At 39.4% G+C, this 26,285-nt stretch overlaps 1 protein-coding gene across 1 annotated transcript in view; it reads left to right on the forward strand.

The window, feature by feature from the left end:
• Window positions 1-26,285, forward strand: part of NPAS3 (neuronal PAS domain protein 3) — an 852,979-nt gene that overhangs the window by 712,551 nt on the left and 114,143 nt on the right. The window contains exon 5 of the mRNA XM_061182429.1: window positions 14,800-14,974. Within this exon, the coding sequence (XP_061038412.1) occupies window positions 14,800-14,974 (175 nt within the window). The remainder of the gene's footprint in view (window positions 1-14,799; window positions 14,975-26,285) is intronic.

A 26,285-nucleotide genomic window follows, 5' to 3' on the forward strand; every position in this document is an offset into this window, starting at 1 on the left:
CTTCCCTGGACCCAGTTCCTGGTGGCTCAACGCTGATCTGGCTGCTAATGGCAAGAATAGTCCCCACAGATGTATTTTTCACATAGAATTGTCCATATACACAAGCATTAATTGTGCACATTATATAAAAAGATAGTAGTGTTACCTTTACAGTGGGGGCGGGGTGGGGGGGGGAACATGCATCTTAGTGGATAACATCCCATTCCAGATCAGGGATATCAAATTGACTGCAGGAGGTGAGAGAAATGCTGACTTTTCCAACCAAATATTACCTCTTACTCCACGTGCACACTCCTCAAAGCTCCTGCAAATCTTAGGTATCCATTTCTGGGATGCCAACTTCACTACTTTCCTGTTTCACAGCCTAAAAAGGCGGCAAGCCTTGCATGAGCTCCCTTTGTCACTGTTTTTTTCACCTTTGAGGCTTCCACTCTTATGTAAGCAGACATTGTATAAATTGAAGGGAATTTTTTATGTACTTAGACTGTTTGGTGCATGTTTTCTAATGCATACTCCATCATCATCATAAGAAGCAAGGATTGTCTCTTCAAGATAAGTTAAAAAATGGAGAGACAAAAATGGTGCAGTGACTTGTTTACCCTCATTCCAAGAATCAGTGGTGACAACAGAGGGGGTAAGAAAAACAGACTTTTGCTTCCCAGGCTAATGCCTTAAACCTTACAATCCCTTTTTACATTGATAGTAGTATCACCTTTTTTTTCTGTCCTTTTCTTCTATTTTGAAAACTGATTCCATATACCCCCTGAGTACTATAGTACGGCAACAAGACTAGGACTGTGGTTTTCACACAACTTTTAACAATAAAATATTGTTTTTCAAGCTAATCTTTCTTGAAAGACCAAAAACAATGAAAACACACAATGAGCTGCTCTAGCTGGAAAGTAATAGTGTGGTATCTCAGAGGAATACCAGGGACTCCTTCATCTGGGGCCCCCAGTGGGCTTCGAGAATCTGTGAATTCCCTCAAGTTATCTGCAGTGTCAGGGAGAAGTTGGGGAAGGAGACCACACTTCCCGTCCATCTCAAAGAATCCATGATCCCAGAAGGATCTAGGGCGCCTACCTTTCTGTTCAGCATGAGACTCATGATCATCCCCACTTGCTGCAGTTTATTAATGTGCTTCTGAATCAAACCCCAGTGGTTTTGTTGAGGTCATAATGGCTGTGCTACACTTTTGACTGTAAGTTCCAGAGGATCGGATTTAATAGCCCAAACAAGGATTTCTGTTAATATAGTGAAGGAAGGGATAAGCTTAATCAATAAGCCACCATATTACTCTGGAACCTCCAACACTTACCAGACCCCTCCGAATCAGCTCATTTCTCACTAAAATTATAATGTTATTCATGTATTTACTTGCTCATTTATTCATTCAATTAATATGTATGGAACCCCTATTTATCGGGGGTTGTAGCAGTGAATTAAACAGATATGGCTTCTGCCTTCAGGAAGCTTACAGTCCAGTGAATTAATATACAATTATATTCACTGATCACACAATAGATGCTATATGATTTGTTTGGCACATTGCATGCATTATCTCATTTAATTTTAACGATAGTAAGGTAGGTAACCATTATTATCTTTACTTTTTTAGTTAAGGAGACAGTAGAGTATTGCCGAAGGGGGTGGTAATTTAGATTCCAGGTCATCTGCCTCTAGACTGTGAATTTATAACCAATAGTCTCCATTAGGAGCATGTAAAAGTAAATATTAGGAGACCTTTTGGAACATAGCCCACTTTGCTTGTACCTTTAACCTTAACAGTGGACCTGCCTACCCCAAATACCTAACTAAATGTTTCTAGTCCAAGAAATGTTCCTTGTTTGTCAGGCTATCCTGGGAGGTGCCTTTTTAAATGTTCAGCAGAAAAGGCAGGCACTCATCAGTCTCAAATGTAGGACTTCATTTCTAAGTAGTGTAATTAAAATTAGAACAAGAGACTTAATAGTAATTGTGCACAGTCACCCACAGCTATTAGATAGTGCGGAAGGGCTAGCTGTAAATTCAACCAGAAAACACACCTTAAACAATCTCTGTTTCATCTAAGAAAACATTATCACTGGAGAGTAATAGCTTATCACTGGAAAAACATTATCACCAGAGAGACTCATTAGTGACTTGAAATTGGGATTATCTGGCTTTGTTTTGTGTCCGTGGTTATGTAGCGTTGTTGAGACAATACAATAGATGCTGAGAAAATCAAAGGGATGGTCAATGGTAGAAACAAAAAGACTTCCTCCAATGTGTAAAGGAGGCAAGTGAACGTCACTAAATGAGAGCACCTGAGCCTTGTGCATGGGGACTTGAGATCACCCCAGCTCCTCCCAAGGCAGCTCTCCTGGATCTCAGAGAAGAGTTGGGTTGTTCTCCATGGAATAAATGGATGATATAAATGAAGGATGTGCAAAATTACAAGAAGGAGGCCTTTCTGGCCTGGAGTCTAAGAGTAAAAAATGTTAAAGCAAAAAGGAGGGAAATGAATACCTGGGTGCTAACAAAAAGGATGCAGTTTGCCCATGGCTTTAGTGATGCCAAAAGGGTGAGCTAAGAAAACACACTGCGTTCTCTGATGAAATCCCTGATTCTCATTGAAAAGAATGGTTCGGAGCTTACCAGTCTCTAGCAGTTAAGTCTACCAGGTCCAAGCAATCTCCAGCTCTTATCTGTCACAACTCATTCCTAAACACTAAAACCCTTGAGGCGTTCATTTTTTTTTTTTTAATGGATAAAGAAAGAGCCGCAGTTGACTCTTCACAAAAGTTGCCCATGAAATCCTTGGGTCATCCTTGTTTTGATTTTTGTGTATTTGTATTCCTCTTGGTATGGATGGCATGAAATTTTCAATTTGCAAAAGGATTTAATCAACAGTAAATGTTTTGAATCAGATTAAAACGCAAATACTTTAAGAGCTATGTATTTATTCTGTCCTGCTGGGTATGTTTCTTCTTGTTTCTGAAGAGCAATGCAAAGCCATAGATGCTCTAATGAATTCTTTGAAACAGGCAGGTGTGTTAAGGGTTAATAGTGATGAATGTTTATCTTAAAAATCTCAGGGTCTTCCTCAGAATTTTCCCCCTTCTCCTTGACACATCAAAAATGGGAAATTATCTATGAGACTATTTGTCTGTGTTTTCAGGACAGCACATTTACATACGAGGCAATCAATATAAGCAAGCCCACGTCTTCCAAGAATCCTTAATTACATGTCTAAGAATGCATATGTATTGACATGTAATACTTGTGTTTCTGTAGAGTCCCCCCACCCTTTTGAGTTGACATGTGCTAAGACTCTCTGAAAGCAGTAAAATCAAGAGTGTAACAGGCAAATGCACGAGTTGTTAAATGTGATGGCAAAATAAAAAAAAAATTTTAAGCTTCAGTCAGTACGATCAGTAAAATAAAAAAAATTAAAAGACAGCCGGCAAACTGTCTATCATGTGATGAAATTTGACAGTAGGGATTATGGCTTTGATGGACCAGAACAGCTAATAGAAGAAGCTGACATTTTTGAAACCCTGCTAATTAAGGGTTCCTTCCTTAATATTAAAATAAAGTCTTTGTCTGGGTTTTATGGTTGGAGAATCAGGTGTTTTCATTAATATATGCCAGTCAGTCTTAATAAGCTTGGAGGGCAGAGGAAGTTATTATTGAGTGACCTTCTACAAAATAAGCATGTTGCTAAGGGCTCTAACCCTGCCCCGTTCAGACTGATGAATCTCATTTCCAATGCAAAAGCTTCACAAGAAATCCAAGTATTCTCTGTGCAATCACGGAAAATAATCCTTGTGTCTCTTGTAATGTCCAGAATTGCCACTTACTACACTACTACTGTACAATGAATATTACAATACATATTATTTTTCTAGCACAATTGTCTACATTTCTGAATTGCCCAGAATAGAAAAATTTATTGTGAAGACACTTGTATTGAAAAGTCGGCTCATTTTAATACTTTTCAAATAGTCATCTACTCTGTTCATGAATTATAATGCTTAGAATACATCTGACAATACTAGCTTTGAAAAAGAGATATGTCTATATTATTATATATTCATTTTCAAATAGATTTCAAACAGATTTTAAACCATTCATTGAAATTCATTGAAATGATAAATTCACAGTTGGATTTTGATTGACTCTTAATCCAATTTCACTTTTGATAAGTTTTCACCCCTCTCTTCCCACCCACCCCCAACCTTTCTCAACCAAGATATTTTTTGTTCTTCTGTTGGTTTTTTAAAGCAAAACTGATGGGATATGGTAAAACGGATGGGGTATGGTATTGAAGGTTTTGATGACTATATGGAAAGCTTGTCAATGGATTGGCAAATTGAGTTAAGATCAGTAAAGCGCCACACTACAGGTGATTTCTCTGGCTAATTTCCAATGTACTGGTGCCTATCTTCTGAAAGTCATGTTTATTACAACTGGCTGTTGATTCACAACCTAGAGCAAATCTTTGAAAGAGTCTTTCAGTTACTGAGTCATACCACCGTCTCTAGATGACATGGAAGTGTGCATGGAGGGTTTGTGGTACTGGGGTTTTGTGGTTGCCCAGCATTAGCTACCTGCTCCTCATCTTGAGTTCTTTCTGCCTGTCCTAGGAAGAGAAGTTGGGTAACATCTCTGTTGCTGGATGCAAGGTCAGGTAAAAAGACAACAAACCTACTAAAGTCTCTTTGGAGAAGAAAGGAGCTAGATTAAAAATAGCAGCATGCACCATGGGTTTTGTGCTCACCCATGGGAAACAAAAAACCATCCAAATGAGATGAGAATCTTAGATCCAGGGCTTCAATATGTGGGGCAAGAAGTTAATTCAAAGTGTGGCAATTATCTCAGCCTACATCTACGGGAAAAAATAGTCTCTGAGACACAGGCCTGTTAAGAAAAACAAGATATGACTTTTCTTATAAGTGATTTATTAAAACCGTTTTTCACTATTTTAAAAGTATTTTTAAAGTATTTTAAAATATTTAATGAACACTAGCATAGATCCATCTCCTTAGGGCCAAAATAAATCACCTAGTGTTTATTGAGCCTCTACCCAATGCCTTCCCAATGACCTAGGTTTAACCCAAGAATAGTGTAGCACAATACCCCTGCCCTATAAGCTCCAGTGTAGTTAGAACCCTGTTGCATCTTGGATTGCCCCCATCTTTCAGCAAAGCCACCTGTCCCTTCTCATTCTCTCTGTGTGAAGCCAGCATGGGAGTTGCTCTCCCAGACACTTTGGGTTCACGGCCACCTCTGGACCCATCCACACCAGGGCTTCTACCCAAAATGTGGAGACAGCAAATGATTGATAAATATTTGGTTGACTAAAGTCTTTTAAATTGTAGTTTAAATCTAAAAATTCAGTCCTTTTATTGTAAAGCCATTCCTCTATTTCTATTTTTTTTTCTTGCACCTCTCCCCTTTAATATCGTCTTCATGGTATCCTTCTACTTCCTGTTCTGCTACTCCAGGGATTCTATGGCTGTAGGGCAGCACTGTCCAACAGAAATATATTGCAAACTATGTATGTAATTTTAAATTTTCTAGTAGCCACATCTTAAAAGGTAAACACAAACAAGTACGATTAATTTTAATAATATGATAATATATTTTATTTATTGTAACATACCCAAAATATTATTTTAATATGTAATCAATATAAGATATTTTGCATTCTTTTACTTATTGTACTAAGTCTGAAACCTGGTGTGATTTTACACCTACAGCACATTCTAATTCAGACTAGCCCCATTCCAGGTGCTCAGTAGCCACATGTGGCCACTATATGAGACAGCACGGCTTTAGAGAATATTTATGGTTAAAGTGCTGGGGCATCTGAACCCCAGACATACAATGCCAAATTATATGGCTGTTATCAGAGCATTTTTCTGGTGAGACAGAACATAGAATTTATCAGATTTCCAAAAGGGCTGTTCTTCCCACTACCACCAGACTCCCGCCCCCAGTATCTTAAAAAACACAGCATTGCTTTTAGTCTCTGGAACGACTCTGTCTTTTGACTCATTTTCTCTACTTGCCAGTTCTGTTTACACTCCCTATTCTAACAAGACTCTCAGACTGTTATTAAACAGTTGTGAATTTAACTTATTCCTTTAAAATAGCACCTAGAGAGTGCTCAGAGTATTGACTTGCTTCATAGAAAAGAACCTCAAATACTACCACAGCTGGTAGTTACAACAGCCAAAATAAAATAGAAGTGTATTCGCCCTTCTACTTATGGTAATTCACTAGGAATAAGTTAGACACTAGACCCACCGTGCCCACATGGCATTCAGGAACTTCCCAAGATGTGCTAAAACATATCAACAGGGAAGGTTCTGGAAGGGTCAGCAATTGCTTACAGCACAGAGAATGTTATTCCTCCTTGTTCTCTTCATTGGGTTATTAACTCCAAAATTAACTTCTTGACATGGGCCAACCACCCACTTTCTACAGTGGCTAAAATATTTTTGTACAGCTTGTGATTTTCTTGGATGAGACTTTTCAAGACCCTTCACAGGGATGTGGAAGAGGAGAGCCATTTGTTTCAAATACAGAAACTATGGCATTAACATAGTGCTTCAATCTGAAAAAAACAAGATGTCAGTTGAACACGATCCTTCTTTTATTTTGCTTTCTCTTAAACATAAATTTCTCTTGAGGTGTTTAACTGCAGTATCTTTGTTAAGCTTTTCTCATTTTGCTAGTTTTTGTTTCTCTCTCAACAGCATCGCTTAAACCTTGTGACTTAGCTCCTGGTGAGGGTTGATATTTCTAATCTTCCATCATAGGATAGCCCCTTTAAAAACTATCAGGAATGATTAATTGTATTATTTGTGTGCATTTTATTAATTATTATTATTTGTGTATAGTATTATTTGTGTGCATTAAACCCCAAAGTTTTAGTCATATAAACCATATTGTTTTAGCGTGACTAGAAAAAAATTAAATAACCTGTGTAACTTTCAAAAAACAAATGGAAAAGTCAACCCCATAATTATTATTGTTTTCCGATCCATTTACCTTTCTTTAAAATAAAAGGGTTGCTCAGAATCAGGGAAAGATTTAAATTTCAATTTAAACTTACAAGCATTTTCTACTTTTTCTTGTTCCCATGACCAAAAAAAGGAGGACAAAATTCACTATGAGAATAACAAAAACAATTAAACAAAAATTGAGATATATTGATACTGAAGCCTGGCTATGCATAACATGCATCTCAGTGTGTATCCAGTTTTAAATGACAAATACTGAACCATGTAAAATTTGAGGATAATGGATTAACTATGCCAGTATCAGGTATTTTATGTTGATTGGTCTCCTTACCACCAACGCAATGAAGATGCTTTGAAAGTGAGATCTTACTATTTGTTTGATCTTCAGAAAAGGGAGATTTGACTTCAGTTATTTTTAAGATTGTTAATGCTTCTTTCTTGGCATCATTTCACTTTTTACTATGATGTAACCTCCAATTGCATCCTTTTTTCCTTCCCAGCACTGTGATAAACACTAAAAAGTTGGCCTTTCCTGCCCTACAGACTACTTTAAAACTTCAAAACTATAGGAACCTTGTAAAGCAAGGTTTTAAAATTTCTTGATTGAGTCACTTTCACAAATCCCTGGGCTCATTATGTAATGTCCCCTCAGTATTACAGCATTCTCTAAGTTCTTCTTTTAACTGGTGTCTCTTAATGAAAGGAAAAGAATATTGACATATTAAAACTATTCTAAAACCACTGCTTCTGTAACGTGGGGTGATGGAGAAATACCTAAATCATGTTTACAAGAAAAAATGAAATTTTGCATGTAATTTATTTCTTCAACAGAAAAAAATTGGGATGGGGAATACTTCAAAGTCTGGATCTGTTTTGTACACAGGCTATTTCTAGCAGTACTTACATATGCTCAACTGGATCCTGAGTCTCTATAATGATCCGTCTAACACTTTTGAAAATGTAGCAATCAGTGTTGATTATTGCTTGATCAATTCAACTATTGGTAATGATAGTCATAGAGGCAGACCTGTTCCAAGTAACCACCCGTACGTTTGAATCAGTCTCTGCCATTTGTTCTATATTTCCTCTTTTGTTCCATTTCTTCAACAGCCTGCCTTTTCCTTTTTCCTCTCTGAGAACTAAGAAATCCACTGGAATTATCTTCTGACACTTCTTAATCAAAGTTCAGAACTGGTTATGCAGTACTCTCTTTGGATACTGTGGTTGCAAATTCTCAAGTCGGGCACTCCAAGGGTTATAGAAAAGCATACAAAAAACAAAAAAAGTACTTGGCCTCCCCGATTCCCAAAGGAGTTGAAATGTTTATTTCTGAAGACAAAATAAACACATGGTATGGTATCTTTTAGCTCAGATTTTTCTAAAGGAAGGCTCTGTTAACGTATCTGTAAGAAGAGAGTGGATTCATTTCTTATTTGATGACATTGGAAGGATTTTTCATTCTACCTCATCGTTCTGATATAGAACCTTTCTTTCTTCTTGTTCTACTAATTTATACACGTATTTCTGTAACAGACCCAATGCTTTTATGCATTTTTCTTCAGATAAGTCAGCAAATACATAGAATGAGACAGAGCAGTAAAGAACATCAAGTTTCTGTCAAAACAGTTCATAAATATTCAGTAGAGTTCTGCAATACGTAGGAAGTTATGAAGATGGCATTAAGATACCAGTAAATCCTAAGAAAACCTATGCTAATCAAGCTATCACATCTTATTATATTTTATTCTTTTATCACTTTATTATCTCTCAATAATATAAATGTGACCCGCCCCCCCCCCCCCCGCCGCCAAAAAAAAAAAACCCTACAAATCCTAATCTACTGTGGCGAGATAGAATTTCCATCTTATCCTGGGTCAGGATTTTCTAACTGTGATCTCACAGTCTCTTGGTAGATCTGAAAGTCTACCCTGGCAGTTAGGTTTCCAAACCACTCGCCACTAATGCAGTCCTCTCTCAGGCATGACCTTCTATTCAAATACTGCAGGCATTCCCCGGGGGGATGGGGCCTGGCTGCAAAAGGACTCCTGAAAAAGGGCTTAACTAGTAGCACCCCCAAGTCCCCTCAGTAATCTAGTGCCCTCCAGAAATCTACAAAAACCCAGCGTCTTCCAAAAGGTTTAAGAAATTCCACCTTAAATGGCAGGTTTGAATGACCTTCTTTATGTGCTAAAAATGAACTTTGTATTATTCCTAAGACAGAAATATATTGAAAGAAAGAAAGAAATAGGTTTTATCATCTTGCTTTATAAAAGTATCTATCGTCTTAAGTTACTCCAATATGGAGATGACTAGCAACATTGCTGCCTGTTCCTCATTTGTAGCAAACTCTTTCAATCAAAGGAGCACTGAATTCAATGATTTGCACTGCTGGTACATTGCTGTAGTTAAAAAGTATTTGCTCACCACAGGGGGCCAAGCAAAGGCTATTGACATGCTTGCTTGATGTATGAAAAGACAAATTAGTCCCCTATCCTATCTACCAGCAGGGTACAATGACCGGACATGGAAAAGTCAACTCAAACCACTGTATAATATATTTACATTTTTTTCCAGGAAACTTCAGTGTTACCAAATCAACTGTGTCAAGTGTTCAACTTGCATGCAAGCTAATAGAATGTGAAATAAATTTGAGGAAGGCCGGGTGGTTTAGTTGACTGCCTGGGATGGCACTAGTGGCTATGGCTTATCCTGGAGGAATCTTGGTAGCTTTGAGTGGGGAAAGGCAGAGAGAAAGGAGTTGAAACAAAATGCTGTTTCTGGATACGATTGCTTATTACTCATTGCCTATCTCCAGCCCCTTATACACTCTCAGCTGTTTTCTAGCCCTAAGCAATAAGGGAGAGGAATTTTTATTTTAGAGTCACTCAGCTTCAGTAAAGGTAGACCAAGTGAGCATGGTTGGAAACAGTCATGCTTACTTTTCCTTCCTGTGCTAGGGAAACAATTCAAATTCCCATGGGTCTGTTCCTTAAATTTAATAAACAGAACATGTTTGTTAATTTTTTTTAATTACCATATAAAGTGATTGAGTTTGGTTCTCACATGTGCCTTATTATATAATTTGCACTAACCAGAAGAACACAATATTAAGGGGAAAAAATGCTATACCTTTCCATTATGTAGATCATAATTGTAGATCAAAGATAGGACCAATAATCAATATAAAATGAAAATTCTCTAAATTTCTACTGTCGGTGATTTGAAGGGATAGTTAAGAAATAATAGTTTTGGGGCTTCCCTGGTGGCGCAGTGGTTAAGAATCCACCTGCCAGTGCAGGTGAGACGTGTTCGAGCCCTGGTCCGGGAAGATCACACATGCCACGGAGCAACTAAGCCCGTGCGCCACAGCTACTGAGCCCGCGAGCCACAACTACCAAGGCTGCGTGCCACAACTACTGAAGCCCACGTGCCTAGAGCCCGTGCTCCTCAACAAGAGAAGCCACTGCAATGAGAAGCACACACACCGCAACAAAGAGTAGCCCCCGCTCGCCGCAACTAGAGAAAGCCCACGCGCAGCAACGAAGACCCAATGCAGCCAAAAATAAATAAATTTATTAAAAAAAAAGAAATAATCATTTTATGAAACTTTGTGAAAATTCAGTTAATGAACAAATGAACTAGCCAACTAACCAGTTCTGTCATAGATGGAGGAAAAAAATAGTTATAAAAGATAGCTATATTATCTTTCAAAGTTCCTTTTAAAACCTGCTCTTTCTCAGCATTTATAAAATCCTATGCTCAGTTAAACTCAGTTGGTTTCTATATAAGAAGTTATAGCTCTCAATGCATATGGCAAATACTTCTTGGGAATGAGTATATTATTATGGTGCTATATTGTAAGCCATTTTAGAGTAGTAAATAATGTTATAATAATACCAGAAATAATAAAAGGAACCAACCTAAACTTGTCCAAATCAAGCACAGATAAAGCAAATTTTTTAGGCCTAAATATCCATCTTTTATTCATTCAACAAACATTTGTGATAGACCTCCTATGTACAAGACACTAGTCCTATTTCTCAGTGGGCGAAGATTTGGAAGAGTTGCTAACTGGAGATTTGAGGGTACCTAATTAACTATAGTAATATAGGATTGAAACTCTCTATATTATTTCTACTTCAAGCTCACATGAAGCAATGTCTGCTCATCAAGTAAAAAATCCCTGGTCTTAGTTTCTGCAGTCTATTTTGAGGCACAGAATTTAGTGGCAGGTGAGTTCCAAGTCCATCTTACCTAGGCAGTCTTCATAGGAGAGAGAAGCAAATCACACAAGGGTTTAGTGAGAAAAGAGAGTTAGCCAATAGGGCTTACAGTCTTGCTTCTACCACTAAACACCTGGGTAAACTTGAACAAGCATTTTAACTTCTCAGAAGTGTGACATTTTCACCTATTAAATAAGGGGGGTATTAATGGATGTTTTTCAGGTCTCTTCCAGTTCTAAAATCTAATTAAGTGAAGTGGAAGCACTATGAGAAATGTTGAAAGTGATAGATAAATGTGATGATGATGATAATGACTCAAGGCCTGTGTATAAGTAGACTTCTGTCTACCCCCATATCTGTTTCAGTTTAGTACACCTGCTTTCGTGCCTTCTTTTGGCCCAAGAGTACATGGCAAAGCATCCTTAGCCCAGGGGATTGCCAGGCTGCCTGCCCTCAGCCTCCTCCCTCCATGGTGCCCAATGTTCTCTCCTGAATAAAAGTGAAGCCACAGGACAGAGGAGTTCAGATGTCCCTGCTCAGCCTCCCTGACTGCAGAGGTGCTACCAGAGAAGTGGTAGGTTGAGTCAAGCAGACTTTAACCAAATACTGGCCTTTTCTATACTCATATTCTTGTTCTGTAAAATTGGGATCATCATACCAGTTCAAAAGATGGTTATGAGGTTTAATCAAAGAAAGTATGAAAAGTATGTATACATAGTGGTAGTAGCTGATAATACTGTTATTGCTGCAGTCAAGGCTCAGAGCATGCATCACTTCTGCTGTACCCCCTGCTAATTAAAGAGATGTTCCAAAGCGACCATGCAAACCCTAAGGATTCCTCACCAAAGTTACACAGGAATATACATGCCTGTCATCCATTCTTATCCACCAAACAGCAGCGACAATAGTGCTTATTTCTCACAAGGCAATTTCCTCTGCATGGTTTCACTGGATTTTCGAAATTAGGCTGTGAGGCACGTAAAGCAAGTCTTGTTTCCATCCCAGCACTCAGGCCACTGCGATGCACCATTCCAAAGTGTGGCACTCCAGGGGGTGCCATTCATGTAGAATACAGTGTGAGTGGTACCCCCCAGGGTCCTGCAGAGCAGCAATACTGCCACTTTCAGGATAGGAACCTGAAGCTCAGAGAGGTTAAATGAATTGTCCAAGGTCACACAGCAGAGGAGGAAAAGATTCTGATCTCCAAGTCAGTTTATAACTCCAGCTATTTTGTGCTTTCCCCTACACTGTGTGACCTTTATTACAGTACATACATGAAGACTATGACAGGGTCAAATTCCAGGATACCCCAAAGCCTAATATAGGATGGAGAGGTTGGCACTGAGAATTTGACCCTGTCACAGTCCTCGAGAGACTGAAGGACAAAGTCCTCCCCGTGTCATAATGTGATGTGGCCCATTGTGACTCAGTCTTGCTCTAGACGCACTATACTCGGGACATCACTTTGTGGAAAGGAAGCGCCTGCACATCTGAGTAAATCAGGCTGTGGAGATGGCGGCCTGCTCCTCACCATATGACTGGCTTACATGAATATTCAAGAACCAACACCCCTACAAAATCGATTATATCTCCCACCTGTGTTGTCATCTTATCACAATCTGTGGTCTGTGCCAAAAGGCACATCGCAGTGTTAAAGAAAGACTCGGCGTTTGAGAAAAGTGACAGAAATAGTTAAATAGTGACAGAAATAGTTATAACTAAAGTGCTGCAATTGGACTCCATGCAAAATGAGAGTGACTTCCTCATACTCACTAACCCCCAAACAAAATAACCATCAAGAAATATTAAAACACACATTTTATTAGTTTCATTTAATTTCTTAATTGCTCCAAGTCAGTTTACCCATTTATTGCTGTGTGAAATGCTTAGAGGCAAGGCACACATTAAAGGGATTATTTCCATGTAATCCCTCCCTCCCAGAGGGTAGGAACCGATCACTTATGAATCCTGATTTACGCTCTGTAACAGTATCAAATGGAGGAAATAGTTATTGTGAAATTATAGAGTCAGTAGTTGGGTAATACAGGAGAGCGTAATTTAATAGCAAAGAGAAAGTACTTCATTTTCAGTGAAAGGTATGCAAGCCTTTTTCAGGAATAGTTATTAACCAAACTGAATTTAGCCTCCCATTTTTCGGCCTCTACCTCTGTTAATTGATAGATGCTGAAGATGTGTTGACTGTTAAGAGTTTAATCAAATGGTGTCTGGGAGTCGATGTGATCATTTTACCGGGACTTGGAGTTCTGGGGATAATAATGGCTCCAAGGATTACGCTCACTGTGACAGTATGCCCACCACCAGCCTTTCTTCTTGGCAGGAAAGAGTGCAGGCAGTCGGGTGGAATTTGGAGGGATGCTGCAAATTACACAGGAAAGGCAGGTGAGGTAGGAAGCGGTTCTAGGTAAATATCCACCAAGAAACTTGTGACAGTCTGAACTTCTGGCAGTTTCTGTAGCACATCATAGCTGGCCTGAGACCATTAAACTCCAGAGGAATGGGAAAGCCATTAGTGACCCGGGAAAGAGCTTTTTCTTGTTCTGTTGCTAACACATCTCTCCCTGCCATAGTACCTGTAACCCAACTACATTATTTTAGGACCATGATTGCTATGCTTGGAAGGAGGTAAGAGTTATAGCATCAGAGGAGTACAGAGGTAAGGCCAGTCCTTACGAGTGACTTCTGCCCCTCAGACAGCACATGCCCCAGACAGGGGCCACGCCTGACAGCATTGCAAAAGGCAATGCTTCCATTCCAGGCTAGCCCTCTTCTGATATTTGATATTCATTCTCTACCTTTAGCGTCAGCCTAATACAAAGAGTATACAAAATAAAACATTTTTTAAAGCCCTCAAGGAGGTTTGTACCATGTATTTTATTAGATTGAAGGCAAAACAAGCTGATACCAGCAGAAAAAAAATGGCTGCTTCAGACCCCAGTTGACCTCTTTTGCATGGAAAATTCTCCATATGATTACAGAGCTAATGAGTAGTATTTAATGAAAACATTATGCCTTTGCATATATTTGTAAGCAGCACTTCTTCCATTTAAATTTACATAGAAATAAGCTGATATGTATAAATACACATCCTGGAAATCTGTGTATTTTAAGGAAAATCCTCATCTGCTATCTCTGGTTGTTTCTATACAAAGCTCAAACTTCTCAATAAGCAAACTGTAGAATTCAGTCAATCATCCGGTTGACACCAAACATGCAAGTATTTGATGATGCGTGGATAAAACAGCTGAACTCAGGCAGACTCATCCACATTTCACAGAACGGTTTGGCTTTATGCAAACAACAGTGTATGAGAAAAAACTGGGCTAAACAATTGCTAAATAAATACATGTGGGAAAAAAAAACTTTCTCTTTCAATTTCAAGAATCCTTAAGCGTGTGAGGATAAAGACTAAGGACCAGGATTGTTTCCGGAGGCTTCATAGATTTCCTTTTCTGCTCAGAAGCTGAATCGCAGTGGGGCTAAATTTGAAAATGAAAAGCCTGTGACAACTTTCTTTCCCACTCTTCTTTCTCTTCCCCCTCTAGGTGGAGCTGACAGGCAGCAGCGTCTTTGACTATGTCCACCCCGGGGACCACGTGGAGATGGCAGAGCAGCTGGGCATGAAGCTCCCGCCTGGGCGGGGTCTCCTCTCGCAGGGCACCGCTGAAGATGGAGCCAGCTCAGCGTCTTCCTCCTCCCAGTCAGAAACCCCAGAGCCAGGTGGGACTTGCAATTCCAACGTGTGGGTCGGTGGGCAGGACCTTTGCCAATGATTGCGCTCAAGTTGCCAGTGTGAAGAGACTATAAATAGGTCTAATGGTATTTAACAATTCCATGCAGCTTTCTGTCCTGTGCAGTAATGAAGTAAGGAGGAGATTTGAAAATAAGAAGACATTTTAATAAGTATAATCCAGAGATCTGATTTCAGGTGAACAATACATACAGAATGTACCCATTCCTTTAGTTTCTCTTTCAAATTAATGGAGGGAAAAGGTTCAGATTTGGAAAGCCATCTGCCTTTCATTGTTACCATGGCTAAATGTAATGCATTTATTTATTATTCAGCAAAATTGATGGCAGAGACTTTTTGAATATTAGCTTGTGGAGAATTAAAAGTATTAGGGGTGTGCAGAAATCTTGGGGGTTTTTTTTTTTGTTTTTTTTTGTTTAAAGCATCAGAAGGTACTTGAAAGATGTGAACAGATAAATTAAGGCTAAAAAGAAAACAGAAATGGCTACATTTTAAACTGCCTTTCCACCCTCAGTATTTAATTAGATCAATTGTATAGAGGAATGAACAGAGGTGACATTCCTCATTGGGATTCCTTCCAGGACTCTTATAGACTTTGCATTCAGAATGTTCCCATTTTCATTGTGTTGTACTGATGATAATTTAAGTATTAGGGGAAAATCCATTTATAAATTAAACAAAATGACTTGATATCCATCAGTCCCCTAGTTCATCAAGCTGTTCAAACACGGGGAAGATTGGCTGGTCGGCCTGGGTCTTCCGAGAGCGCTGGTAATTAGATCTGCGAAGGATTTATTCTTTGCTGATTGGGGCTTTAAATTAATTGAAGTTCCACATTTGTGGTTTTGTCCTTTTTGTACTTTTTTAGAGGAGATATTTCATATTCTTGTGTGGTAGAGTGCTTGGCCAAGCAGCAGTGGTTTAAATGTTAATTTTTCTCATGAGAAGTTTAAGATTTTTAATGAATCAAGGCCTGATTTGAAGTGCAAAGTTTTATTTGCTTACTTGGGAAATTATTTTTGCCCTCTAAAGATGTTTGTACTTTACTTGATACGTTGTTTTAAAGCAGATTCACAGCACAAAAGCATTTTGTGAAAGAGAAATGGAAAAAAACCCCCAAAACCTATCTTAAGGTTAATGTTAAAATAACTCTACATACTTCCAAGAAAATAATTTGGTCTGCTTAGAAATAATCACAGCGTGTTTGCACACACAGAAGGGAAAAAACATATTTGCCTCTTTTGGAAATATTTTAATTCCTTCTAGAATCAATCCATGTTTCCCCATTTAAGTTAACTACAGCTTCTAGGACATTATTTTGTAGCATTGGTGGGGGGGGGGGGCATCCTTCTCCAGTGAACCCCATGCATGAGAAAAGAGTATTTAAGACTACTCTTTACCATTTAAAGATGAAAATAATTTTATTCCAAGAGGTCGGGGGAGTCATATATCCTTATACCATAGCTCACTGACTTCACTGAATAGACACATCAGTGAGATCACTGGACCTGCTTTTTACTCAATAGAATGTTTATATTTGGGCATATTTGAGAAGAAACACATGAAAATAGTTTTCTACTCCATTCTGGAGTTGGACTGGGAAACGGGGTTGCTCATGACTCTTAAACACTCAGTGCGTAAGAAATCAAGTTTATAAACCTTAGTATGAACTAAGACCTTGGAAAAGAGGACTTTGTTTCCCTGAATCACGAACCCGCAAGCTAAGAAGAATCTTCAACAATCCTTTAATCCTACCTCCAATTTATGCAACCATCCCTTTACAGCAAAACCAACAGATGCCCTTCCAATCTCTGCTGTCACTCATTCCTAACAGGAAGCTAAGGAACATACAAGGCTTCCCACTCCGTTGGTGAGCAGCTCTGATAGAAAGTTATTCCTGATATGGAGCCGGAACCTACTTTGCTGCATCATCTCCCCCCACTGATAGGAGGTCTGCCCTCTGGGACAACATTTCAGATTTACTCTTTCCTCCCCATCACAGCCTCTCAAATATATGAAGTCAGATTCACGAAATTCTTCCTCCCTCCTTCCTTCTCCTTTTCAAGTCAAACCACCCTCATTCCACAACCATTATTCAATGGCATGTTGCTAAGACCCTCACCATCCTAGCCACCCTCACCTGGCTGTGCTTCCATTTGTTGGTGACCCTCTAAAAATAGGGTTCTGAGAGCTGAGTGCAGCCTCTAGATGTATTGTGACAAGTACAAAGCAGAGGGACTGCCACCTTTCTTGGTTTAGGCTGCTATACTCCTGTTATGCAGCCCACGGTTGAAGTAGGTCCTCTTGGCAGCCAGGTCCCACTGTTGATTCATATTGAACTTGATGTCTCCCCCAAACACATGTTAAGGGTGACTTGTACCTTGGAAGAGAAAAAAATCCACAGCCTATAAACCAGTTCTACTAGGATATCCTAGAGTCAAATCAACCCATTTAAGATTAAATATAAAAACTCTGACAAATCCCATGCCTTCCGTGAAGCACCAGGATGTGCTCAGTTCCACTTAGCATCCTTTAATTCTAGTTACCAGAAAAATAACATACCTCCTTTATACAAGGACACTTCATTTATCCTTGAAGTATGATTGAAAATTTACTTGGGTTTCTTTCCCCCGTTTTCCTGGCCTTCCTTGAGCCATCCTAACTAGTAAAATGGAAAACCCTGCTTTGCACATTCCTTAACAACTTGGGCTCGTTAGCAACAATCGCATTAGGAAGTGTCTCTTGTTGGAGAGTGTATTTCTCACCATTAGAGAATGTTAAACTGGCCTTGCCTTAAAATTCTGTAGTGTTGGTTATTTGCAATCTTTGGCTTAAAAAGGCAATTAGATTGACTGCTCAAATACTGAAAGGCAGTGTAGGATGCTACCTTTAACTAAATATCTTCACTAATGCAGATCATTGCTCCAGGGGAATTACTTTAAAAGTTCATGTCAGGAACTACATCCCAAAGCTGCTTATGTTTCTTAAAAGCTGAAAGAACTTTAACAAGATTTTCTAATTCTTAATAACATGAAGGAACATTTTTGAAGACTGTTGTTCACTACATCATAATCTTTTAAACTCTGATAAAACACCGATTCTTGCTTAAAGAGTAGTATAATTTGGTTGGAAAACAGATATCAATATGTGGTGATTATGAAAATGAAGGAACTAGCAGGTATAGAATTTTTCAGGAGCCCTGATGTGTTCAGTGTAGCATTACTAAATGACTGAAATCTAAATAACATTTGGCATTATAATAAAAGGAAATAAGTGACTAAACCAGCCTAAGAGGCAGTGATCCTGTGCCATAATAGGAATTCTTTTTCTTCGAACTGCCAGCCCTGTGATTGTCTTGTCTTGAATTAGTCTCAAGATAATGAGAGAGAGAAAAAAAAATCTGTTGACTGGACAGCAAACCCAAATAAATATTTTATATGTATGCACGTTCGTTAATAGTTTAATAAATATGATATTTCTTTTAGAGAAATTTTCAGGCAGGCATAAGAAAAATAAATGGGTAGCCTACTTTAAAAAGTTATAAAGTTCTAGAGTGCCTCTTTAGGGCTTGATCCAAGCATTTTGGAAGAGATTGCTCTGTGCTGCCCACAGCCTTTTCTCTGCTCCTGTGGGTTCCTGCAAGGTGGCGGGCACAGAACCTCTGGAATACGACATCTGGATGGCTGAGTTTGTTTTTGTGGATCTGCTTATATCTTTTCATCACTCTTAATGATTCTTTAATCTTGGGATTATGAGTGATATCCTTTTAAAAAAAATAAATTGCAGGGCTTCCCTGGTGGCGCAGTAGTTAAGAATCTGCCTGCCAATGCAGGGGACACGGGTTTGAGCCCTGGTCCGGGAAGATCCCACATGCTGCAGAGCAATGAAGCCCGTGAGCCACAACTACTGAGCCTGCACTCTAGAGCCCGCGAGCCACAACTACCGAGCCCATGCACCACAACTACTGAAGCCCGTGCGCCTGGAGCCCGTGCTCCGCAACAAGAGAAGCCGCCGCAATGAAGAGCAGCCCCCGCCCGCCTCAACTAGCAGAAAGCCTGTGTGCAGCAACGAAGACCCAACGCAGCCAAAAATTTAAAAAAAAAAAAAAAATTTCAGTGCCGCATCTTTTTTGTTTGTTTGTTTGTTTTTAAATTAATTTATTTATTTATGGCTGTGTTGGGTCCTCGCCTCTGCGCGAGGGCTTTCTCTAGTTGCGGCAAGCTGAGGCCACTCTTCATCGCGGTGCGCGGGCCTCTCACTATCGCGGCCTCTCTTGTTGCGGAGCACAGGCTCCAGACGCGCAGGCTCAGCAATTGTGGCCCACGGGCCCAGCCGCTCCGCGGCACGTGGGATCTTCCCAGACCAGGGCTCGAACCCGTGTCCCCTGCATTAGCAGGCAGACTCCCAACCACTGCGCCACCAGGGAAGCCCAGTGCCGCATCTTTTATATGCTTAATAAACAGAAGAGCAGCTCTTTCAAGAAATCCCGGAGGTACTTGAAATATCTCCGTATTTTGAAAGCAAAGAGTAATATTCCTTGGGTTAGGTCATCAAATTGTTGTGTTTTACTCCCTCCTTCTCCTTATTAAAACAGCTTGATATTTTCCAATTATAAAATTCATGCCCTTTGTGAAAAATTCAGAGAATGCAGAAAACAAAGAATAAAGGCCAACATACTCCCTACCCCAAAATAACCACTGTTCTTATACACTAGATATCCTTCTAGATTTTGTTTCTGTAAATATGTATACAAACATAGTTAGGTAGTGGGATTTTCTGTTTGACTAAAATAAAACCATAACGTACATGCTTCTGGCAGCCTGCTTTTTCACTTAACCTCACAGGCCACTTTCCCTGTCATGTTTCTCACTTTAACGTAGAATTTCCTTTCTGTCTCCAGTGGTTTGTTTCCCTCTAGCTAACAATCAGCTCCCAGCCATGGGACCACTGTCAGGAGAAACATACCTAGGTCCTGCTTTGGAGGGCATTCAGCCAGGACCAGAGATTCTCGCTGCTTATTGAATGGGCACGAGCTCATGGAGGGAGAAATCAATACTGTAGTGGGGTTTAGACAATTTAGCAAAATGTATGAGACAGTACTTTTGGTGAAGAGTAAGAGTAACTACAGCAACATGGTTAACCGTTGGTTGTCTAAAGTAAAGGTTACTGTGTTTTGTCTAAACTTTCAGCAGATCTAGCCTGTTACGGGAGGTTAAGATAATTATTGCAGGAGTATGATCTCTATGCTATTACGCCTATTCTATGTCCTGAATATTTTAAAGGCAAGCAAAACTGAAGCAGTTGAGTACTTGCCCGAATAGAAATAATCTGCATTTTCTACTTATGCCCCTGTGCTCTGGTAAATTTGATCGGCTCCCGATTCTACAGGAACTCAATTCCTCTGCACTCGTTAGACGATTTTCATAATACTAGATATAATTAAAGGAACAAATGTTTAGGAATAACAATAAAGAATGTAAAAATTTATCTGAGGATCTGATCAATATTTTATTTCCAAAGCGCTTAGATACGAGATATAATTGTACTTTTATGGGTGAATTATTTACCATCTAGTATAGGGTTGAGGTGGGAAGGGGAGGTTCTCTGATTTTTTTTTTTTTTTTTTTGGTATTGGTTTAAGTTTCCTATCAATGAACTGAATTTAGAAGTCGGGCAAGGGAAACCATCTTACTAACCTCACATCCAACCTCAGTCCCCAGACAATGTGACTGTATCTACAGCACTTTCTGCTGTACTGCAAATGTCAAACAGAAGGTGTAATGGATTTAATATTAGCGCTGGCCAAGGTGCTGAGGGAGCTGTTAATAATGTCACTCCAGTTATTGATCTGAAGCCTTTAAAAATCAAAGAAAAGTGAGAGATCCCCTACTGGGGAAAGGCACACAGTGACTGGTTTTTATTGCCAATATATTTCTACATATAGAGTGGCAACTTTCTGAAATTATGTTATCACCATTCATCTCTGTGAGATTTTTGGAGTCATTATATGGTAAGATAATATCATGGAGACTGCTCCGCATGCTAACGCTAGAAGATCAGGCCAAGTACTTTTAGACATAAATAGAGCTTGATAATTTGTGTAGTAACTACAATATTCAAGCTGTCAAATGATAGGAGGTTTATTAGCACTAGATTTATTCGTGATGACAATGTTGGACCCACAGGAAGTGTGAAATACGAACTGGATAGTCATGAGGATGAACTGTCCTCTCCTTCTGCCTTTCTAAGACTCTGAATACAAACCATGCAGGGACTCACTTGAGATGGAAATGAATTCTGTTCTTACAATTAGTCTACCCTTTCAGGAAACTGGTAATCCTTCAATCTGAATGGCAGTTTGTGTGCAATGAAATTCCTGCTTTCCATAGCCCCCAACTAATAAATGGAATTAAAATGTATAATTTATGTTGAATGTTTATCAAACTGTAAACACACATTTAATTCCTTTCCATATTCATACAATATAAGCAAAGATAAATCCATCAGATAATGTACCACTGTTATCTCTGATGGATTGAATATGAAATGGATCTCTACTGTAGCTGTAGTAAAGATCCAGCCAAGTTTACAATTACCCAAAACTGGCCTGACTCCTGTTAGTACCCATGTGCACAAGTATGTGTCAAATCTAATCGTCAGAAAGCAGCCTAACAAAAAGTAATCTTTTCATAAACCAAAGAGGTCATCCTTTACGCATAAGCTCAGCTTTTATCCAAAAATTATATATGCAAAATGATGTATTTCCCTTAGCTGTGCCATCGTTATTTGGAAATGAAATAGAAACTATCTTTTGCCACTCCTGAATGAAGATGACGCATACACTCCAAAAACAAGCCAGTACTGTTACAGGGACTGCCTTGCCAAACGCAGAATGCTTCTTTTGCCTCAAAAAAGCTACATTGATGTAGTACCATTTTTTCTTGCAGAAAGTAGGCTTTTCTTAAATGTCTCCTTTATCCCCAGCTAAGCAAAATAACTGCCACAGAAGGAAATACATTTCTCCAGTGCTTTCTTCTGTCCAAGGCCTAGGAACACTTAGAACCTTAATTTGTGTTTGCTCACACTTCTGTGTGCTTGTCTGTATATGACGAGAACATTTGCAAAACAACCTTGTTTGTACTTCTAGGATCTTGCCTAAGGGAGCTAAAGAAAATAAGGAAAACTCCCTCCTTCCCACCAGGCTGTGCTGGCCCAGCATCCCTTCCAGGCCAGCTCCCAGAATGCACAGCTGCAGCACGAGGCATCCTTGGGGGCTTGACACCCTGACCTGTGAAAAATCCTTGTTGGTGACTCAGCTACAGAAGGGCAGCCTCCCTTTTGTTTCCAGAGAAGATGCTGAATGTCAGCCTAGTTCTGTATGCCATTCTGAGACTAACTTTCTTTTCCAAAATTTAGATCACAGTGGTGGCAACTCAAAAATGTGCAACTTTTATCTAAATTAATATAATGGTATTTACAGGGTCGCAAATGGTTTGTTCAGTAATAGAAGCATGGGCCTCTTATCAAAATATGCGATAGGTTCACTCAGTTTATATGTAGGATTTTTTTTTCCAAACCTTCTATTGAAGGTTTAGGAAATCAATTTTTTAAACCCCTTATTTTTAACAGTTGTTTTATATAGCTTGCTAGGTCATAATTTTGACTTTCCTTTCCCTATGGTGATAAGGGGTACATTTCAAAGTTTCTAAAATGAAACTCAAGACAAGTTGTAAATAGATGACCTGTTCTTCCCCATTTAAAAAAAAAGGTGGCTGTCTTTGTCATTGGATATTAACAAATTAAAGATTCTATTTCTATAACTCTTGCCTTGAACAAAGCACAATTTATTTGCTTTTAATACATATGACTGCACAGAAATTTCATCCCTGTCCAAATGATACCATTCTGAATTCTTCATCTGCACTAAACAGCAGACTTATGAAGGATCAGTTACCTGGCATTGACTGAGCTTTGCAGGGTGCACAGATCAAAAGAGGCGGAACTGGCTGGAAACCATTTCCACCCCTGGTGAGCAATTTACTCATGATTGCTCGCGGAAAATACTGGAAATATTGCTTCTGTGTAAAGTTCGCAACTTCCAGTTGTCAGCTCTTTGCCAAGCGGTTACTCCCAAGTGTAGCTTTAGAAGCAAAGCCTACTCAGGCCACGGTGACAATGGTTGGCATTCATATCCTGCTTGGTGTATGCAGAGCACAGAAACCGCTAATTACAGGAGTTAATTCACACCCTATCCCTCTGAGGCAGGTCAATGTGTTATCCTTATTTTACAGATGGGGGAAAGCGATGGAAATTCTAAGTAGCTTGCTCCAAACCACACAGGTTAGTTTAGCAGCCAAGATTAGCGGAAAGGGTAAAATATTAGGGTTGCATAGATGGGAAGCCTAGGAACTAGATGGAGAAAGGAGTTAGGACTCTGAAAGGTATAGAACCAGAGGAATTTTCTCTGAGGGGCTTCTGAAGTCCAGAGAGCAACCTAACAATGCCCTCATGCACATATTTCATCGGGCTCAACCATCTTTTGTTTTTAAATATAGTCTCTCACTGAGGACTAAAATCCTCCATCTAATACTTTCCTCTTCCTTCATCCCTACATTGAAACTCCTTATACCACAATGAACAGTAGCATCTGAATCAATTATAGGCAAAACTATATAACGCCCCATTAGCTACATCTCCTCAGCCAGGAGCACAGCCAGAATTTCCTCTGTGTGCTTGGTCTCAGCTCTGCCTTGGCCAGTGCGGGGCCAGGCTCTGTGCAGCTTCTCCAGGCTCTTCCTTTCAGAACCAGTCTCCCAAGGCAAAAGAGATGGAAAAAGAGCAAGAAGACCAATAGGGTTCATTAGGAGGTGGTCGTATCCTCCTGAAGATACCTGCTCATGAAACACAATCATGGTTTCTTGGGACCTGTGGGAAACATCAACCCATCTGTTAGTTAATAAAACTAGCTTGAGAGAGGAAGCACTTGTGTCTTTTCTCTAGTTGTTATTAACTAGAGTGAATTTTCTTTCAAGACCCGGACACACCTGATACTCGGGATTGTGTAGACTATTCAGTGACCATTGATTGCATGTCTGTCACATGTCAGACATAAGACGAAGCACTGAAGAAACAAGATGAAGTTCCCTGCCTTCCAGGAGCTGACCATCCTGTGAAGGGGACAGATGATTAATATAATGCAGGAGTGTGATGATGACAACCAAGGCGAGGTGGTGTATGGTAGGGTAGCATTGTATTATAAGCCACTGCTATTAGCAGTCTTGGCAGAACTATCTCAGGTTTGAAACTTCAACCCTGAAATTAACAGCCCAGGAACACTGCTTCCTTGGGAGCAAGTTGCATTGACATGCCCAGACATACAAAGACCATGACTGTCAGGGACTTTGATGCACATTGTTAAGGAATTTTTGGTTTTTTGTTTGTTTGCTTAATTAGCCTGTAAAAACGCCAGCTACATGATAGGTTCACAGGAATATGAGTTCCTCTCTACTGATCTTTCTGTCTCTGTAGGAGTGTTCTGAATGGGAAGTACCCCCGAACTGCACCCCTTCCACTTGTACTGCACTGATTTCACTAACTGAAATTCAGGAAATGCTGGCTTTGGAAAACTGTACTGACTCTTTTAGCTTTTTCTATTCAAGGTTAAACTTGTTGCAAATATTCTAATATTAATGATGATATTAATAAATACCTTTTATTATCTTTTACCTATATGTTCCAATTACATGAGTAGGCATGTTTTAAGTAATTTATTTCTCAAAATGTCCCTAAACCAAAATTAGAGGTGGTAAATGGCTTGCCTCCACACCAGAGTAGACTGTGGCCCTGGGATTTGATCTCAGGCCATGTGTTTTGTTTTGAGCACTTTGCTAGGTGCTTACAGAGAACACAAGAGGTAGAAGATATGACACCTGCCTTTAGGAAACTGATCATCGTCAGTAGAATATTTACACAGTCAACAACCAGAGAAAAAAAGAAGCATAACACTGCTGCTGTCCTCAACTGAGACATAAAATTGGCAAGTGGTGTAAGAAATCAGGGAGAGGCTAAATGACTGTGGGTGGCTTTGATGAACAGGGTTGCCCCGCATGAAAACCAACCTAAGAGCAAAGAGGCAGAGATGATCTTCCAGGAGACTCATCTCAAGGAACAAAGTGGGAGTGAGGACACTGCATTTAGGAGGCAGGAAGGAGCCCTGCCTTCCTCAACGAGGCAAAGATGCATGCTTATCCAGGATGGAGCCAGATCTCGGAGCAGCTGAAGTACCAGAGAAAAGCATCTGAGATGGGTGTGATAAGTAGTTCTGAGTATAACTCATTCAACAGAGCAGTGATCCGATGAAAACATTATTTTAACACTTATAAATACAAAAATAAAGTTTGAATTTGGAAGGCTCCTTCCTTGAGGGTCATATTATACAACTACCTATGGCCTCCTGAATCCCTATACAACATAACTACTAATGTTCATTGAACGGTTGCCAAGTGTCAAGCACTCTGCTAAGCCCATTATATGCATTACCTCATTCATTCCTCACAAACTACTATGAAGAAGGTATCATTATTTTTCCCATTGTACAGAAGAAGGAACTGAGAGACAAATTTTTTTTAATTTGGAAAAGTCATACAGTTAGTAGCTGGAGAGCCTAGGCTTTAAAGCCAAGTAGCTTGACACCAGAGTTTCTCTTCGTAATCATTCCACCAAGCTGCTTCTCAATATCTACCTAAAATAGCTGTCCAACCCCTACCTGAGACCACCAGCTGGGGACACTCTCCATCCTTCCTAGGCAGCTCTGACTGTTAGAACAGTCTTCCTGATGTTATGCTGATTCCTGTCTACTGGTAACTTATGTTCACCAGACTTATTCCCTGATCCTTTATTTTTGCAAGAATATGAAGGATGTGTGGAATAGAGCAGACTGGAAGCAAAGGAAACCATTCAAGAGGCCATTGCTTTAATCGAGAAGCAAGTGAGTAGACCTTGAGAAGAATTATTGCAAAGGAAGAAACGATGATTCGGAACTAAGATAACAGAAAAAGGTAGAAATATACCTGTGGTCAGTCTTTAGCCAGGAGCTAATGATTAATACTCTAGAAATTATGCACATCTCAAGCTTTCACATAATTAGGATTGATGACACCATCTGTCCACTTTCATTTTTTTATCAATTGGTAATAAAATCTGGAAATATTCAAAAATTACAAAATTACATATGCTATTTATCATGAAATATTAAGATGCAAATTTCCTTAGGGTTCAAAG

The sequence above is a fragment of the Eubalaena glacialis genome, chromosome 2 (assembly GCF_028564815.1).
Source record: "Eubalaena glacialis isolate mEubGla1 chromosome 2, mEubGla1.1.hap2.+ XY, whole genome shotgun sequence".
In the NCBI taxonomy this organism is placed as follows: Eukaryota; Metazoa; Chordata; class Mammalia; order Artiodactyla; family Balaenidae; genus Eubalaena; species Eubalaena glacialis.